Source organism: Hemiscyllium ocellatum, chromosome 2 (assembly GCF_020745735.1).
Source record: "Hemiscyllium ocellatum isolate sHemOce1 chromosome 2, sHemOce1.pat.X.cur, whole genome shotgun sequence".
Lineage (NCBI taxonomy): Eukaryota > Metazoa > Chordata > Chondrichthyes > Orectolobiformes > Hemiscylliidae > Hemiscyllium > Hemiscyllium ocellatum.
In genome coordinates, this window is record NC_083402.1 from 6369960 (window position 1) to 6387370 (window position 17411).

Consider the following 17411-nt stretch of genomic DNA (forward strand, 5'->3'; position numbering starts at 1 on the left):
CGCTGCTCGTTGGATGCTGCCTGAACTGCTGTGCTCTTCCAGCACCACTGATCCCGAATCTGGTTTCCAGCATCTGCGGTCATTGTTTTTACCTCCAGAGATTATATGTCAGGTTTACAGACACCCTTGCTTGATTAAAGTCTTAATTATTTTATTGTGATTTGAGGTTTGTGTCAGTAGCTGCTTGGACTGTTTCATTGATCAAGGTGCACTGTGGGACTTGAACTAAATTCCAGTAAGTATCTTCCACCTGGATAGGCAGAGCTCTGATAGCATCCTAGTTATGTCCCTGTTTTGTCCATGCCATAGTGATTGGAAATTGAATCAAATTAAAGTCTTTGTCACTTGTCATTTTGGAGATAGAACTCATGTGTCTGAAGAGGTTTGTGAAATTCAGTGCCACTGGGTCTTGAACTGAGGTTAGATTAGAGTGGTGCTGGAAAAGCACAGCAGGTCAGGCAGCATCCGAGGAGCAAGAAAATCGACCTTTCGGCAAAAGCCCTTCATCAGGAATTTGCAGTAGAGACGGAGAGTCAAGTCCAGCTGCAGCTGCAAAAGATCCCAAGGCACTACTTCGAAAAACAACAGGGGAATCGTTGGCCCAGTGTTCATTTTATCCCACAGCTAGCATATAATAAAAGACTAATCGAAAACAGATATATCTGGTCGTTAACAGATTGGCGTTTGTGGGAGCTTGCTGCGGGCAAATTGACTGCCACGTTCCCTGTGTTACACTGACGCCAATTTAGAGAAAAATACTCGACTGGTTGTAAAATGCTTCAGGTGACCCTGAGGTTTTGATGTTAGTGTAAGTGCTTTTGCTCAGTTATGCGCCAGAATAGTTCAGCCCTCTGACCAACCCCTGGGGAGTAATTGTACATGAATTCCACGACATGTAGGTGTAGACATCCCTGTGGCACAGCCCCTGTTCTGATTGTGAATTTTTTTTTAAAAAACATGCATTTAAGGGAAAGTAGCGATTTAAAAAAAAAATCCTGAGTCGACTTTCGTGAAAATAGTTAAAGCCGAGGACTGGAAGCAGCCACAAACAGATAATTCCCACACAGTGTAGCTCTTTGCAATAGGGAAGGGTGGCCACTTGCTTAAGGAGGGGGTGTATGCACAGCAGCTGCTGTGCACACGTGGCTGTTCTGTGAAAATCTCTGATTCTTTTGTGTTTAACTGTTTTGAAGTTTGTCTAACTGCTTATTTTGCAAACACTCCATCTCCTCGTCTTTGTCACACCTGCTTGCCGGCTGACCATCATCACCCAATGTCCACCCAAAAGTTTAAACAACACTCACAAAACACTGGTCACAATGAAAACTGCTCCAGATTTTGTTGCAAGATTGGAGTGGTCCAGGAAATTCGCAGAGCCCTTTCCCCCCCCCCCCCCCCCCCGGTGTCTGGGACGTGGGCAGGGATTTGTGGTGTGGGCAGGGATTTCCTCACTCTCCGCTTCGCTCGGGATGATCCAGCAGTGAGTCTGGGATCAGGAAGGAGCCAGGACCATGAGCGGCCGCACGCTTTGCCTCCTGCTGTTGCTGGGTTTGCTGGCCGCCGGGGGGGAGAGCTCGCCTGCACTCCCCGAACAGGAGAGGCCGGAGCGGGCAGGCTCCCCGGCTCCCGGGGCTGGAGGAGGGGGACCCGGGAGGAACGGGGCTCCCCCGAACCGGAGGAGCGGCCAGCCGCCTCTGGAAGCCACCAAAGCAAAGTTGGGAGCCCTGGCAAAGTTCTTCGGCAAATTCCGGCTGCTAGTGCTGGCCGCCCCCGACCCCTCGGACAACTCCTACCGCCTGATGGAGCAGCAGATCGACGTGAAGAGCCGGCAGCTCCGCTGTCACTTGGTAGCCAGGGACCTCTTGGTCCTGGTCTTGTTCCAGGAGGCGAGTGCCTCCCCGGGCAAATTGCTCACCGTCTCCCAGGAAGGCGAGGTCTCGGAGGAGGCGGTGGGAGCTCAGGAGGCAGCTCAGATCCGGCAGCACCTGTCCTTGGAGGAGGGTCAGTTTGGAATGGTGCTGCTCAGGAAGTCCATGCAACTGTACGAGAGGTTCCCGTACGCCGTGAGGATGGAGGCTGTGCTAGAAACGGTGGACCAAATGCCCCTCAGGAAGATCGAAAGCGTGACCAGGAGAAGCCAGCTGCTGAAGTGCCAAGGTGGGAGGGAGAGGAAACTGGGCTCAAGACAATCCCACCACAACAGGAGGGGAATGGTCAACAGGGGAATGGTCAACAGGACAATGAGCAACAGGGGAATGGTCAACAGGACATTGATCAATAGGACAATGAGCAACAGGGGAATGGTCAACAGGACATTGATCAATAGGACAATGTCGAACAGGGGAATGGTCAACAGGACAATGTCGAACAGGGGAACGGTCAACAGAAGAACGGTCCAAAGGACAATGACCAACAGCAGATTGAGATTAGCTTCTCCCAATTCCCAGAAGTTGGTCCATTCTAAGAGTGCCGGTTCTTCAGGGAAACTGAGAACGTCAGCCCCAGGCAGCAGGAGGACACTGGGCAAACGGAAAGGTTCAGCCACCACCCTGAACTCGATTGGCAAGAGAAGAGCTGACAGCCCCAGGAGTGCAGATACACCCAAGACGTCTCCCACAGTGCCACCAGGACAGCAGATGATGGATCAGATCAAAAGGAAGGTGCAGCAGATGTTAGTGGCCAAACACCAGAAACCTGACCAGCGCAGGCCCATTCTCATCAGCCAGAATAGGAGCCAAATATCCCGGACAGGAACTCATACCTACCCCATACCCTGGGCCCGCTCTACTAGCTCACCTCCAGTGTTCTCAACCATGACTTTTCTTAACAGACCTACTGCTGGTACTGAACTGGGTTTCCAACCAGAGAATGCTGTCTCCCTGAAACGCAACCAATCTCAATTGTCACCAGCTCAGACTGTAAGGCCAGGAGTCTTTGAATCCAACCCAAGCATAGTTCAGTCCCAGGACAGTTTTTCCATTTATCAGACTCTGGAGAACTTTTCCAGTCTCCCTACAGCTCTGCCACATCACACTGAGTCAGGACATTGGAACAATGAGTCACCTAGTGTTCAACCCAGTCTTATTGGGTCCTCTAATCCCTCTGACCGAGTGTCTCATGTCCCACACCAACAAGAAACATCAGCCTCCAACTCTGAGAGCCACCAAACAATGGACCAGTGGTCAGATTCTCTCCCCAGGACCACACTTCCCAAAACCCCCAGGGTTCCCGTCACTGTGCAGCCCATTGAAGATGGAACTCGCGACAAGGCAGAGGGAGAGTTAGGCCAGCTGCCTCCAGAACGGGGGAGAGGGCGTCAGAGGCAGAATAACCCAATATCTGTACGAACCAGAGGCAGGAAAGGGGAGAACAAGCAAGAAGGTAACGCAAATAAAGCGGTCAGAAACAAAGGCCGGAAAAACAGGAGAAACCGCAAGAACAAGAAAAATGGCTCCAGAAACTCAAAGCCGATTGAGAACAGGGAGCTCATGGGATTTTTACAGCATTTTCAGAACAAGCGGAGATTGCTGGTGAGTTCTTTAGAAAACCCGGACGGGATCGGAGGGCACCTGAGTCCAAGAAAAGCCTGGTCTGCGGATGTTTGGAAGTGCAGTTGGTGCAGGTCCGGTTGATGGGTGTAGGTCAGCTCAGGACATGTCTGCAGAGTTTATAATTTGACATTTCACTGTGAGCGTGTTTCCCCAGCATGAGCAGTGCTGATTGAATTGTACTTCATTGTGGATAGACAAACTTGTGAGAAAAGGAAACAATGGAAGAATCATACCATTCTTTTAGTAAAAGTACACGTCTGTACAAAAACAAAAGCCCTGCTTAACTCTCTACTGCATTCCCCCGCCCCTTTGGTCTATTAACATAATTGGAGCTGGAGAAGGCCATTGGCCCTTCACTTCTGCTTTATCACTCAGTAAGATCATGGCTGACCATTGACCTAGAATCCACTTTCTCACACTATCTCCATACCCTTAGCTCTTTCAGAGTATGAAAATCTTCCACTTTTTAGCTGTGAATGTACTCAATTATATATACTCGACAGTGATTAGCACCACTGCCTCAAAATGTTAGATGATCTGGATTCTATTCCAGCCTTGGGTGACCATGTGAAGTTGGCACGCTTTCTCCATTGTACTGATTGTGGCGAAGTCAGCCAGATGGGCCTGATAGAATATGAGTTTCCTGATTGGACAGGATTAATAGCCACAGTTAGGGAGCTCTGGCTGACATAAAAAGGTTGAGCATCAGGGATAGTGACACTCTGGTGCCTGACTCTATATGAGGCAGTACTATAGTCATGGACTGTTCATGTGGGGCAGCACCATGGTTATCTCACAGTACCAGGGACCCGGGTTCGATGCCAGCCTCAGCTGACTGGCTGTGCGGAGTTTGCACATTCTCCCCGTGCCTGCATAGGTTTCCTCCAGGTGCTCCGGTTTCCTCCCACAGTTCAAACTTGTGCAGGTTAGGTGAATTGGGCATGTTAAATTGTCCATAGCATTCAGGGATATATAGGTTAGGCACATTAGTCAAGGGTAAATGTAGGGTGATAGGGTAGGGGAATGATTCTGGATGGGTTACTCTTCAGAGGGTCAGTGTGGACTTGTTGGGCCAAAGGGCCTGTTTCCACATTGTAGGGATCCTATGATCATGTGCAAATAAAAGATGAATTGGTGATTGGATACAGGCCTCTGTAGAGCTATTTCACTTGTGTCTGCGTGGGTTTCCTCCCGCAGTCCAAATTTGTGCAGGTTAGGTTAGGTTGACCATGTTAAATTTCCCTAGGAATGTGCAGGCTAGGTAGCTCAGCCGTGGTAAATGCAGTGTTACAGGGATAGGATAGGATGGGATGCTCTTCAGAGGGTCTGTGTTGACTTGATGGGCCAACTGACCTATTTCCACACTGTGGGGATTCTATGGTTTACTAACTGAGCATTCATAACCTTCTGAGTGAAGAAATCTCTGTGATCCTGTATTCTAAACTCTCCAGCCCAGGCAAACAGCATCTACCCTGTCAAACACACTCAATATTTGTTCTGCTTCAATGAGATCACCTCTCATTTTACTAAAATGTAAAGGTTTAGGTTGTTCTCCTGATGCTGTCCTCACAGAGCATCTGTTTCATGCCAGGAGTCAATCTAGTGAACCTTCTTTGCACTGTTCTGATAAAGAGCTAAATCTTCTGTTGCTCAGGGTGACCCTTTAGAAATCACTCCTTCAGCTCTTGTGCTTTGAGATCTTTGAGACCTTTGGCCAAGTTTTTAAACTTAATTTCTTTTACATTTGCTTGGCACTTTTGTTTTGAAGGACATTGGGGAGTGTTTTGTAATAGGAACATAGAAACAGGATTTGGCCTTTCAGCCCATTGAGCCCATTCTGCCATTCAATGCGATCATGACTGATCAAACTGTTCAATATGTTAGTCATAGATTCATAGAATCATATAGTACGGAAACAGCCCCTTTGGTTCAGTTTCTCTGTGCTGACCAAGTTTCCCTCAACTAAACTTGCCTGTACTTGGCCCATATCCCTCTAAATCTTTCCCATTTATGTACTTATCCAAATGTCTTTTAGATGTTGTAACTGTACCTACATCTACCATTTCCTCTGGCAATTTAATCCACATACGAACCACGGTGTGTGAAAAAGTTGCCGCTTAGGTCCCTTTTAATTTCTTTTCCTTTCATCTTAGAAATATGCCTTCTAGTTCTGAACTACCCCTCCTTAGGGAAAAGACCTTTGCTATTTCCCTTCCCTCTGCCCCTCATGATTTTGTAAACATCTATAAGGTCACCCTTAAATCCCCAAGCTCCACTAAAAGAATTCCAGCCTATCCTTATAACTCAAACCCTCCAGCCCCAGCAATATCCTCAAATCTTTTCAAAACCCTCTCCAATTCAATAATATCTATCCTATCGCGGGGTGACCAGAACTGTAAATGCTACTCCAAAAGTGACCTCATCAATGCCCTGTGCAACCTCAACATGACATCGCAACTCCTATTCTCAGTGATCTGAACAATGAAGGCAAGTGTGTCAGAGACCTTCTTAACCACCTCGTCTGCCTGTGACATAACTTTCATAGAACTTTGTACCTGAATCCTGAGGTCTCTCTATTTGACAGCACTACCTAGGGCCTTACCATTAACTGTATAAGTCCTGCCCTTCTTCGTTTTACCAAAATGCAAACTTCGCATTTATCCAAACTAAATTCCACCTGTCACTTCTCAGCCCATCAGCCCAATTGATCAAGATCCCTTTGTAATCTTAGATAACTTTCTTCACTGTCAACTATACCACCAATTGTGGCGTCATCCACAGATTTACTAACCATCCCTAAATTCTCATCCAAAGTAATCTATGTAAATGACAAGTAACAATGGCAGGGTGGAGTGCTTTATTTCCCCCTCCAGTTCTATTTTGATTTGACCCCTACCCACCCCTTCATTTCTTTCGTTCATGTAAGCATTGCTGTTATTGAGCTTTGCTTGTTACTGGTTCCCTAGCCACATGGGTGGTTTTCCTGGTGGTGGAAATGTTGAATTTTGTACATGGTATTTTGTACAAACATTAATCCATGCCAGTATATTAAACTGTGGTTTAATCTTTCTAACCTCCGGTGGAAAGTTTTATCAAAATGCTCTGAAAATCTAAGTATGCTATGTTAATTGGCCCCCCTTTGTCAAAGTTGTTCATGACATTTTCCAAAACTTGCAAGTTCATCAAACGTTCATTCCCAATTGCGAATCTGTGCTGACTCTGCCTAATCACATAATTATTATCCAAGCATTTATTTATTACATCCTTTATAACATACTCTATCGTTTTCCGTATTATTGATGGAAAGCTAACAGGCTTGCAGTTCCTTGTTTTCTCTCTCACTCTCTTCTTAACTAGTGGGATAACTACCTTGCAATCCACAGGATCATTTCTGAATGTCAAGAAGTTTGGAAGATAGTCATCAAATGCAGCAAGTGTCTCTATATCCACATTCTCCAGCATTCTGGGATACAGTCAGAAGTCTTACAACACCAGGTCATAGTCAACAGGTTTATCTGAAATCACAAGCTTTCGGAGTGCAGCCCCTCCTCTGGTGAAGTGAGAGAGAAGCACACCGATGCAGAATTTATAGGCAGAGAGATCAAAATATCATACAAATGGTGTGAGTGAACTGTCGAATAATAAGTTTCTGCAGGTGATCAAAAGTGTCAGACCACATTCTGTGACATAGAAAATCAGTTACAGGGGATTTATCAGCTTTCGGTCCCATTAACTTCTCCAGTAAAGTCTTCTTACTGTCATAATTTCTTTCAACTCCTCATTCCCCTTTGTCTCTTGGATCTCTAGTTCTGGAAGATTTCTGATAACTTGCTGAATTAAAACAGATAAAAAGTAATCATTTTTATTCTCTGCCATTTCTCTACTCCTCATTGTAAATTATCCTGAAAATTTGCCAGTGAAGACTGTACATTCATTCTAGCCAAACATTTACCTTTTACCCGCCTATAGAAGCTTTTACAGTCTGATTTTGTGTTTTTCGCTAGATTGCATAAGTTTTCTATTCTCCTTTTCATTATCAGATTCTTAATCCTCCTTCACTGCCTTGCAAAAAAAAAACTCCAATCGTCAGATTAACTGTTATTTCTGGAAACTTCAAAGGTTTTTCTTTTAACATTTTACAATCCTGAACTTCCTTTGTTAGCCATGGTGAACTGACATTCATGAGTTTTTGCATGTTAACTCGCATTTAAATAGTAATTTTATGTGGATGTAGGTTTGCTCGCTGAGCTGGAAGGTTCGTTTTCAGACGTTTTGTCACCATACCAGGTAACATCTTCCATGAGCCTTCGAATGAAGCATTGACGGTGTGGTCCACTTCCTGTTTATATGTTGAGGTTACTTGGGTTGATGATGTCGTTTCCTGTGGTGACATCATTTCCTATGGTGATGTCATTTCCTGTTCTGTGTCTCAGGGGTGGTAAATGGGATCCACGTCAATGTGTTTGTTGATAAAGTTCTGGTTGGAATGCCATGTTTCTAGGAATTCTCGTGCGTGTCTCTGTTTGGCTTGTCCGAGGATGGATGTGTTGTCCCAGTCGAAGTGGTGTCCTTCCTCATCCGTATGTGAGGATACTCGTGAGAGAGGGTCATGTCATTTTGTGGCTAGTTAACATTCATGTATCCTGGTGGCTAGTTTTCTGCCTGTTTGTCCAATGTAGTGTTTGTTACAGTTCTTGCATGGTATTTTGTAAATGATACCAGTTTGCTTGTTGTCTGTATAGGTTCTTTCAAGTTCATTAGCTGCTGTTTTAGTGTGTTGGTGGGTTTGTACAATGATGCCAAGGGTTCTGAGTAGTCTTGCAGTCAGTCATTCATAAATAGAAAGTGGACTACACCACCAATGCTTCATTCAAAGGGTCACTGAAGATGCATGGTGACAAAATGTCTGAAAACGGACCTTCCAGCTCAGCGAGCAAACCTACATCAGTACCTCAACCTGAGCTACAAATCTTCTCAAAACTTGCTAGTATGTTTATGTTGTTGAGTACCAATAATTTCTTGCTTCAGGCATGTTAATGAAACAGTAAATTTTAATATAGAATCATAGAGTCATAGAGATTTACAGCATGGAAACAGACCCTTTGGTCCAACCCGTCCATGCTGACCAGATATCCCAACTCAATCTAGTCCCACCTGCCAGCACCCGGCCCATATCCCTCCGAACCCTTTCTATTCATATACCCATCCAAATACCTTTTAAATGTTGCAATTGTACCAGCCTCCACCACCTCCTCTGGCAGCTCATTCCACACAGGTACCACCCTCTGTGTGAAAACGTTGTCCCTTAGGTCTCTTTTATATCTTTCCCCTCTCACCCTAAACCTATGCCTTCTAGTTCTGGACTCCCCGACCCTAGGGGAAAGACTTTGTCTATTTATCCTATCCATGCCCCTCATAATTTTGTAAACCTCTATAAGGCCACCCCTCAACCCCTGACACTCCAGGGAAACAGCCCCAGCCTGTTCAGCCTCTCCCTATAGCTTAAATCCTCCAACCCTGGCAACATCCTTGTAAATCTTTTCCGAACCCTTTCAACTTTCACAACATCATTCCGATAGGAAGGAGACCAGAATTGCACGCAGTATTCCAACAGTGGCCTAACCTATGTCCTGTACAGCCGCAACATGACTTCCCAACTCCTGTACTCAATACTCTGACCAATAAAGGAAAGCATACCAAACGCCTTCTTCACTATCCTATCTACCTGCAACTCCACTTTCAAGGAGCAATGAACCTGCACTCCAAGGTCTCTTTGTTCAGCAACACTCCTTAGGACCTTACGATTAAGTGTATAAGTCCTGCTAATATTTGCTTTCCCAAAATGCAGCACCTCACATTTATCTGAATTAAACTCCATCTGCCACTCCTCAGCCCATTGGCCCATCTGGTCCAGATCCTGTTGTAATCTGAGGTAACCCTCTTCACTGTCCACTGCACCTCCAATTTTGGTGTCATCTGCAAACTTACTAACTGTACTTCTTATGCTTGCATCCAAATCATTTATGTAAATGACAAAACGTAGAGGATCCAGCACTGATCTTTGTGGCACTCCACTGGTCACAGGCCTCCAGTCTGAAAAACAACCCTCCACCACCACCTTCTGTTCTTCTAATATGTCTTGATATTTGTGCTATTTTCAATATAAACCTCGCATAACTGCCTTTTGGTTCAATCTTTTAGTATGATGACTGAGGGGAGGCAGATAGGTCAATGTGATGAACATAACTAATATGAAAATGCAAAACTGAATTAAAACACAGCAGGCACCAGTCAGAGTGATCATAAACTTGTCACATTGTTGTAAAGATCTAACTAGTTTACTGATACCTTTTTGGAAAGGAACTCTTACCCATTCTGGCCTGATTTTTGATCCTGTTATGTTTGGTTCTGAACTGAGTCAGCTAATCACTTCAACAATACAGCACATTAGACTGCAGTGGTTAAAAAAATGATCTCACTACCCCCTCTTTGAAGGCAGATAAGGTGAGCCTTGCTAACAGCACCCGAATCACAGTGATGAATAATAAGATTTAATATGTTGAATTAGTAATTTAGTTTGTGAATGGAATTCTTGTATGCTGTACCTAAAGGCAGGTCCCACGCACATCTTCATAATCTTTGCCACTGGCAGAGCTTGGGAGGCAGTTTTACATGTACATTGTAGTTCTGGAACAGCAGTTAGTGGTGATAGAATCTCCAAGTTTCTTCCCATGAATGGAGGAGTCTCTCCTGCTGTTACCTCCTGCCGTTTGCATGAGTTGGAAGGATCTTAAAGTTGATATTTGACCTGCTTGGAAGAGTTATGAATGTACCTTTCCTGGCCAACAAATCCTGGAGTGGGATTTGAACCTGGAGTTTCTGACCCAGAGGCAGAGCTACTCCCCGCTGCTGCTTTTGTCAGATTCTAAATGTTGAGTTGAATTCCTCACCTGGCCACTGACTCAGGTATGATATTTTTGTGTGATGCACCTTATTGTGTTTTGACAGCTTATTACAGCACCCAGGAAAGACAGCAAGCTCTACACACACCAAAGGGATGAGTATCTGGAGCACTTATGCCAACTCGCTGTCCGGAAATTCAGCATGATCGCTATCCTGGGCTCACAATCCAACAGCACCCTGACGGTGGAGCATTATCAGAATGGTGAGTGTCAGTTCAGAAAATACTTCCCATTACTCCTTGTGAGAGGCCCATCCGCCACCCCCTACCCAATTCTAACCATTTTCATCCTTTCGTTTCCTGATTCTAACCTTCCAGCTTCCCTATCCCTCTTTCTTCCACCTCCCACACCCCTTCTGTTTCAACACCCCCTCCTGCTACTCTCTGCTATCCCAATCCCTTCAATGTAAATGAGGTTTGACACTGAGTTACAATCAACTATTCACCTGCAGCATGCAGCACACGTGGGACAATTTTGGAAAGTTAGGAACTGGAAGCCATTCAGCCCCTTGAGCTTGTTCTTTCATTCGGTTGGGTAACGGTTGATTGCAGCTTAACTGTATTACCTTGTGACGGTTCTTTTAGTGTTTAGCCAATATAATCTGTCAGTCTTGGTTTCTTCATTTCTAACTTAGCCCAGCCACAACAGGTTTTTGGGATAGAGAGTTCCATATTTCCATTAACCTATGTGCAGGGCATGCTTCCTTTAAGCTTTTGTCCCCTTGAGTTATTAACGTGGAATTCGAAATGTGAACAGACCAGCCGGGGTCTTGTTGATTCGTGGAGCAGGCTTGAGGGGCTGTATGGTCTACTCTTGCTCCTTGTTCATATGGATGGCCTTGAACATTAGGGAGAGTTAATTTAGACAAGAAACAAGAGAAGCATTTCCTGAATATGTCTCTTCGCTTCTCTATTTTAGAGAACGAATTAGCACTTGAAAATCCAGTTTCCGAATCTGCCAACGTTGAACTGATTGCTCAGCTACGAAGAGAATTTGGAATGTCATTTGATGAATTCTTTATGGTTCTGGCTGATTATGATATGCAAGTTAAGGTGAGAACTGGTATTTTATGCTTTAATGTTAAATTTTTTTATTCTAATCTATTTGGAAAAGAGAGTCTTGCATTTATACAGCACATTATATATGATGATCTCTCAGAGATGTCCTGAACCATTTTATGTGTGTTACATAGAAGCTGAACTGGACCGGTTATATAATTATGGTGATGACAAGAACAGATCGGAGTCTGGGAATTCTGCAGCAAGTAACTCACCTCCTAACTCCCCTAAGCCTGTCCACCATCTACAAGGCACAAGTTGGGAGTGTGATGGAATACTCCCCACTCCAGCAGCTTGACACCATCCAGGACAAAGCAGCCCACCTGATTGACACTCCATTTCACTGCCTTCCACATCCATTCCATTCCACCAATGGTGCATGTAAAGAGCAATGTCTACCATTTCCAAGATGCACAGTAACAACTCACCAAGACTTCTTCAGCAGCTTTTCTAAATCCGGAATCTCTACCCCATAGATGGATGGGGCCAGCAGGTGCATAGGAACACCACCACCTGCAACACCCTCTCCAGGTTACACATCATCCAGACATGAATCTGGAATCACCATTTCTTCATTGCCAAAATCCTATACACTGCAGAATCCCACAAACAACTAAGAAATTAATAAATAGTTGTCTTTTGTTAAGGGAGGAATGTAGGCCAAGTCACTGAGATCGAAGCAAGGACATGTTTATCTAAAGCCTTGCATGACCCCAAAACAAATCCCAAATGTGCTTTCTGTCAGTGATGTATGTTTTGAAGTCTGATTCCTGCAAAGATGCACAAAAGGCCCCAGTCGGTGCACAACAAACTCCCACAAGCAGCAACATAATAATGACAGTGCAAATTGGTTTTAGTGAGATTGATTGAGAGATAAATATTGTCAGGTCACCTGGGAGGACTCTGCAGCCCTTCCTGCTTTGAGAGCAGACTGGATCTTGGTGTACCATCTTATCCCGCAATATTGTGTCTGGCTACATTGGCTCCAAGGCGAGAGTGTAACCCACTGATAAGGGAAGAAATTATTTCTTCTGGTGAGGAATTCTCATCAGAAGGCATAATGATTAAACTTGGAGCTCGATCGATAAGGAGCAAAGGTAGGAAGCGTGTATTGGTGCAGTGGACCATGGAAATCTACTTCTCTTTCCCCCAAAAGCTGTTGATCAGAGCAAGTTGGGGTGATGTAGAGCAAAGATGGGGAAATGAAATGGAAGTGTAGATCTGCCATGTTTTAATCAATGGGTAGAGTAGCTATGAGAGGCTGAATGGCCTTGATGTGATCTTGGTGCTGCTAACAGCTAGTAACTGTTAAGTTTGTTCTATTTTCCTGATGCAGTAACATTTATTTATATGTTGACAATACATGTGGTAATACTTCATTCATCAGGACAATATTAATGCACCTTTCATATAGTGACTGCTCCTTTTCTATATTCCTACTTTTTTCCACCCCATCTAGCAATATTTCGATGTCCCTATCCCCGTTAAGATTCTAGTGGATTATGTGGACACACTGCCTTCTCGGCGGCTAGAGATTGAGGAAGAAAAGAAAAATGGCGTCACCTGTATCGAACACAACAGGGAGGTCAACATCAACAAATTTCTTTCCAGGTATGTGTAAACGTCATGGTTTTCTTTTTTACATATGTATACGTGCTCAGCATATAAATATATTAGTGACTTTTGAGAAGATGTGTAGGTCAGGTTGATGATATGGATGTAAGTTAGTTACTGAGCGTGAAGGTTTATTTTCAGACATTTTGTCACCATGACTAGGCAACATCATCAGTAAGAGCCTCTGGTGAAGTGCTGGTGGTTTGTCCTGCCTGTTTGTAGGTCTTGGTTTCTTAAGATGGGCGAGATGTCATTTCTGGTTTATTTTTCAAGGGAATGTAGATAGGATCTAAATTGATGTGTTTATTGATGGAGTTCTGGTTAGAATGCCAGACCTCCAGGAATTCTCATGCGTGTCTTTTTATCGCCTGTCCTAGGATATGTGTGTTATCCCAGTCAGAGTGGTGTCCTTCTTTGTATGGGTACAGAATACCATGCAAGGACTGTAATAAACACTATATTAGACAAACTAGCAGGAAATTTGCCACCAGGATACATGAACATCAACTAGCCACCAAAAGATATGACCCACTATCACTAGTTGCCATACATACAGATAAAGGAGGACACCACTTTGACTGGGTCGAAACACACATCTTAGGATGTGTGAAACAAAGACACGCACAAGAATTCTTAGAGGCTTGGCGTTCTAACCAGAAATCCATCAACAAACACATTGATTTAGACCCCATTTACCTTACCTTGAAATAAAACCCCGAAATGACATCACCAACCTGGACATACCACCAGCGCTTCACCGGAGACTCCCACTGATGATGTTACCAAGTCATGGTGACGAAATGTCTGAAAACAACCCTTCCAGCTCAGCAAGCTAACTTACATCCGTATAATATATATAGCATGTGTTTGTATATGCGTTCAACACAACTCTTAATATGCTGCAGGATGATCTCCTCCACCCTTAACATTAACTTCTCTTATTTCCTTAGTTGACATAAAACACAAGAAACCATCAAGTAGAAATTACTAAGTCCATTAACCCCAATGCTGCACAGTTCTTTTCATTCTCTATCCTTTTATGGATTCTACCTCCATTTAATCCCCTCCAGGGGATCTGCACCCTGTATACCCTCTCCCCCCATCATTGACTGTACTCACCCATTAATCCGCAGTCCCATTTTTATTCAGTATTCTCTTATGAGATGTGGGTGTCTCTGGCAAGGTACAAGCATGTAATGGAATGAGGGTAGAGGAGGCTGGTGTAAACAGGGAAAGGAGGTCAGCAGAAAGGAGGTTTAGGAAAAATGGCAAATGTTTTAAAAAAAGGTTCATGACTCACTGCAATATTAAATCCAAGTGAGGAAGGAGGAATCTAGGAAGAGAACAAACTGACCATGGTTAACCAGAGAAGTTAAGGATAGCGTCAAATTGAAAGAAAAAGCATACAATATGGCAAAGATTAGTGAACAACTAAAAAATTGGAAAAGTTTTAAAATGCAAGAAAACATGACCAAACAACGGAAAAAAATGAACCGAGAGTAATTAGCAAGTAATATAAAAATGGATGGTAATAGCTTAATTAAATATATAAAAATGAATGGCCTACTCCTGTTCCTATTTCTTATGGCCTTAACAGGTTAAGAGCCCTTGATATTAGAGATATGGTTTATTAGATTACGATGGATAGAGGTTGGGTTAACTAATAGAAGACAGATGGATATAGAAGTCATTTTCTTGATGGCACCTTATGGAGTGGAGTGCCACAAGGATCACTGCTGGACCCACAATTATTTACAATTTTTGTGATGATTTGGATAAGTGAGGTGAATATACTATAGCCAAGTTTTCAGGTGACCCAAAAAGAGTTGAGAAGGCAAGTAGTATGGTTGACACAAATCACCTATAGAGGAGAAGACGGGTTAAATGATTGTTGAATAGGATGTAATATGGGGAAAAATGTGAGATTATGCACTTTAGCAGGAAGAATAGAAAAGTTGAGTATTATTAAAAGGAGGACATACTGAAAATGTAGTGGCACAGTGGGGTTTGGGGACCCTCATGCTTGAAGCACATAAAGCTAGCAAGCAAGATCAGTGGGTAATGGGGAAGGCAAGTAGACCGTTGACCTTTATTTAAATGGAATGGAATATAAAGTTAGGGAGATCTTGTTAAAACTGTACAAAGGCACTAGTCAGACCACAACTGGAATACAGTGAACAATTTTGGTCCCTTTTTATCTAAAGAACAGAATACTGGCATTGAGGGTGGTCCAGATAAGGTTTATTGGATTGATTCTGGATATGGAGAGATTTTCCTTTTGAGGAGAGGTTGAGTAGGTTGGGCCTGTACTCATTAGAATTCAGAAGAATGAGAAGAGACCTAATGGAAAGATACAAGATTCTCCTTTAAAGGGAATAGACGCTGTGAAATTGTTTCCCCATGTGAGAGAAGCTAGGACCAGAAGGCATCATCTTAGAAGAAGGGGTTGCACACTTAAGACAGGAATGAGGAGGATTTTATTTTCCTCTCAGATAGTAGTGAATCTGAGGAATTCCTTACCACAGAGGACTGTCCAGTCTGGATTGGTTAATATATTTAAGGTTGAGATAGATGGATTTTTAATCGGTAGGTGAATCAAGGGTTCTGGGAAAAAGGCAATAGACAATAGATAATAGGTGTAGGAGTAGGCCATTCAGCCCTTCGAGCCTGCACCACCATTCAATATGATCATGGCTGATCATTCCTAATCAGTATCTGCTTCCTGCTTTATCTCCATAACCCTTGATTCCACTATCTTTGAGAGCTCTATCCAACTCTTTCTTAAATGAATCCAGAGACTGGGCCTCCACTGCCGTCTGGGGCAGAGCATTCCACACAGCCACCACTCTCTGGGTGAAGAAGTTTCTCCTCATCTCTGTCCTAAATGGTCTACCCCGTATTTATAAGCTGTGTCCTTTGGTTCGGGACTCACCCATCAGCGGAAACATGTTTCCTGCTGCCAGAGTGTCCAATCCTTTCATAATTTTATATGTCTCAATCAGATCCCCTCTCAGTCTTCTAAACTCAAGGGTATACAAGCCCAGTCGCTTCAGCAAGAAAGTGGAGTTGAGGATTATCAGAGCAGCCTTGATTTCTTTGAATGGTGGAGCAAACTCGATGGGCTGAATGGCCTACTTCTGCTCTGACATCTTATGGTCTTACTTGTTGCTCATTCCCAAGTACCCTTGAATTGAATGCATTGCTAGGGCATTTGCGAGGGCAGTTAAGAGTCACCCACATTGTTGTGGGTCTGGAGTCACTTGTAAGTAGACCCACACGAGGATGGTAGATTTCCCTCCCTAAAGGGCATTAGTGAATGAAAGGGCTTTTACAAAACAAAAATTTGATGTTAGTTCTTATGGTCACCAATTATTGAGACTTGTGGTCAATTGCATATTTTTATTCATTGAATTTAGATTTGACCAACTGCTGCGGAAGGTTTTGAAGCAATATCTCTGTAACACTCGCCTTGTCCTGTGGGTTACTATCCAGTAAATACAAAACCAGCAAATCCAGATATCCCATGTATTACTTCTTTATAAAATACACAAACCAGTTGCCACTGTGAATAATGAATTTGAATGCTTTAAACATATTCTGGATATGGCACTGAAGCCAGAGATGCAAGAAAGATGAAGGTTAGATCTCATGGAATACAGGGAGAACTGGCTCAAAGGTAGTAGACAGAGGGTGGTGGTGGAGGGTTGTTTTTCAGACTGGAGGCCTGTGACCAGTGGAGTGCCACAAGGATTGGTGCTGGGTCGACTACTTTTCATCGTTTATATAAATGATTTGGATGTAAGCATGAGATATAGTTAGTAAGGTTGCAGATGACACCAAATTGGAGGGTAGTGGACAGCAAAAGTTACCTCAGATTACAACAGGATCTGGAGTTTAATTTAGATAAATATGAGGTGCTGCATTTTGGGAAAGCAAATCTTAGCAGGACTTATACACTTAATGGTAAGGTCGTAGGGAGTGTTGCTGAACAAAGAGACCTTGGAGTGCAGGTTCATAGCTCCTTGAAAGTGGAGTCGCAGGTAGATAGGATAATGAAGGAGGCGTTTGGTATGCTTTCCTTTATTGGTCAGAGTATTGAGTACAGGAGTTGGGAGGTCATGTTGTGACTGTACAAGATACTGTTGGAATATTGTGTGCAATTCTGGTCTCCTTCCTATCAGAATGATGTTGTGAAACTTGAAAGGGTTCAGAAAAGTTTTACAAGG

The 17411-nt window shown here is 43.7% G+C and overlaps 1 protein-coding gene across 1 annotated transcript in view; it reads left to right on the forward strand.

The window, feature by feature from the left end:
- The first annotated feature begins 1504 nt into the window (after positions 1-1504).
- Positions 1505-17411, forward strand: part of LOC132821629 (coiled-coil domain-containing protein 80-like) — a 28954-nt gene continuing 13047 nt past the window's right edge. The window contains exons 1-4 of the mRNA XM_060834337.1: positions 1505-3530; positions 10560-10716; positions 11432-11565; positions 13031-13182. Of these exons, the coding sequence (XP_060690320.1) occupies positions 1512-3530; positions 10560-10716; positions 11432-11565; positions 13031-13182 (2462 nt within the window). The 5' untranslated portion in view covers positions 1505-1511. The remainder of the gene's footprint in view (positions 3531-10559; positions 10717-11431; positions 11566-13030; positions 13183-17411) is intronic.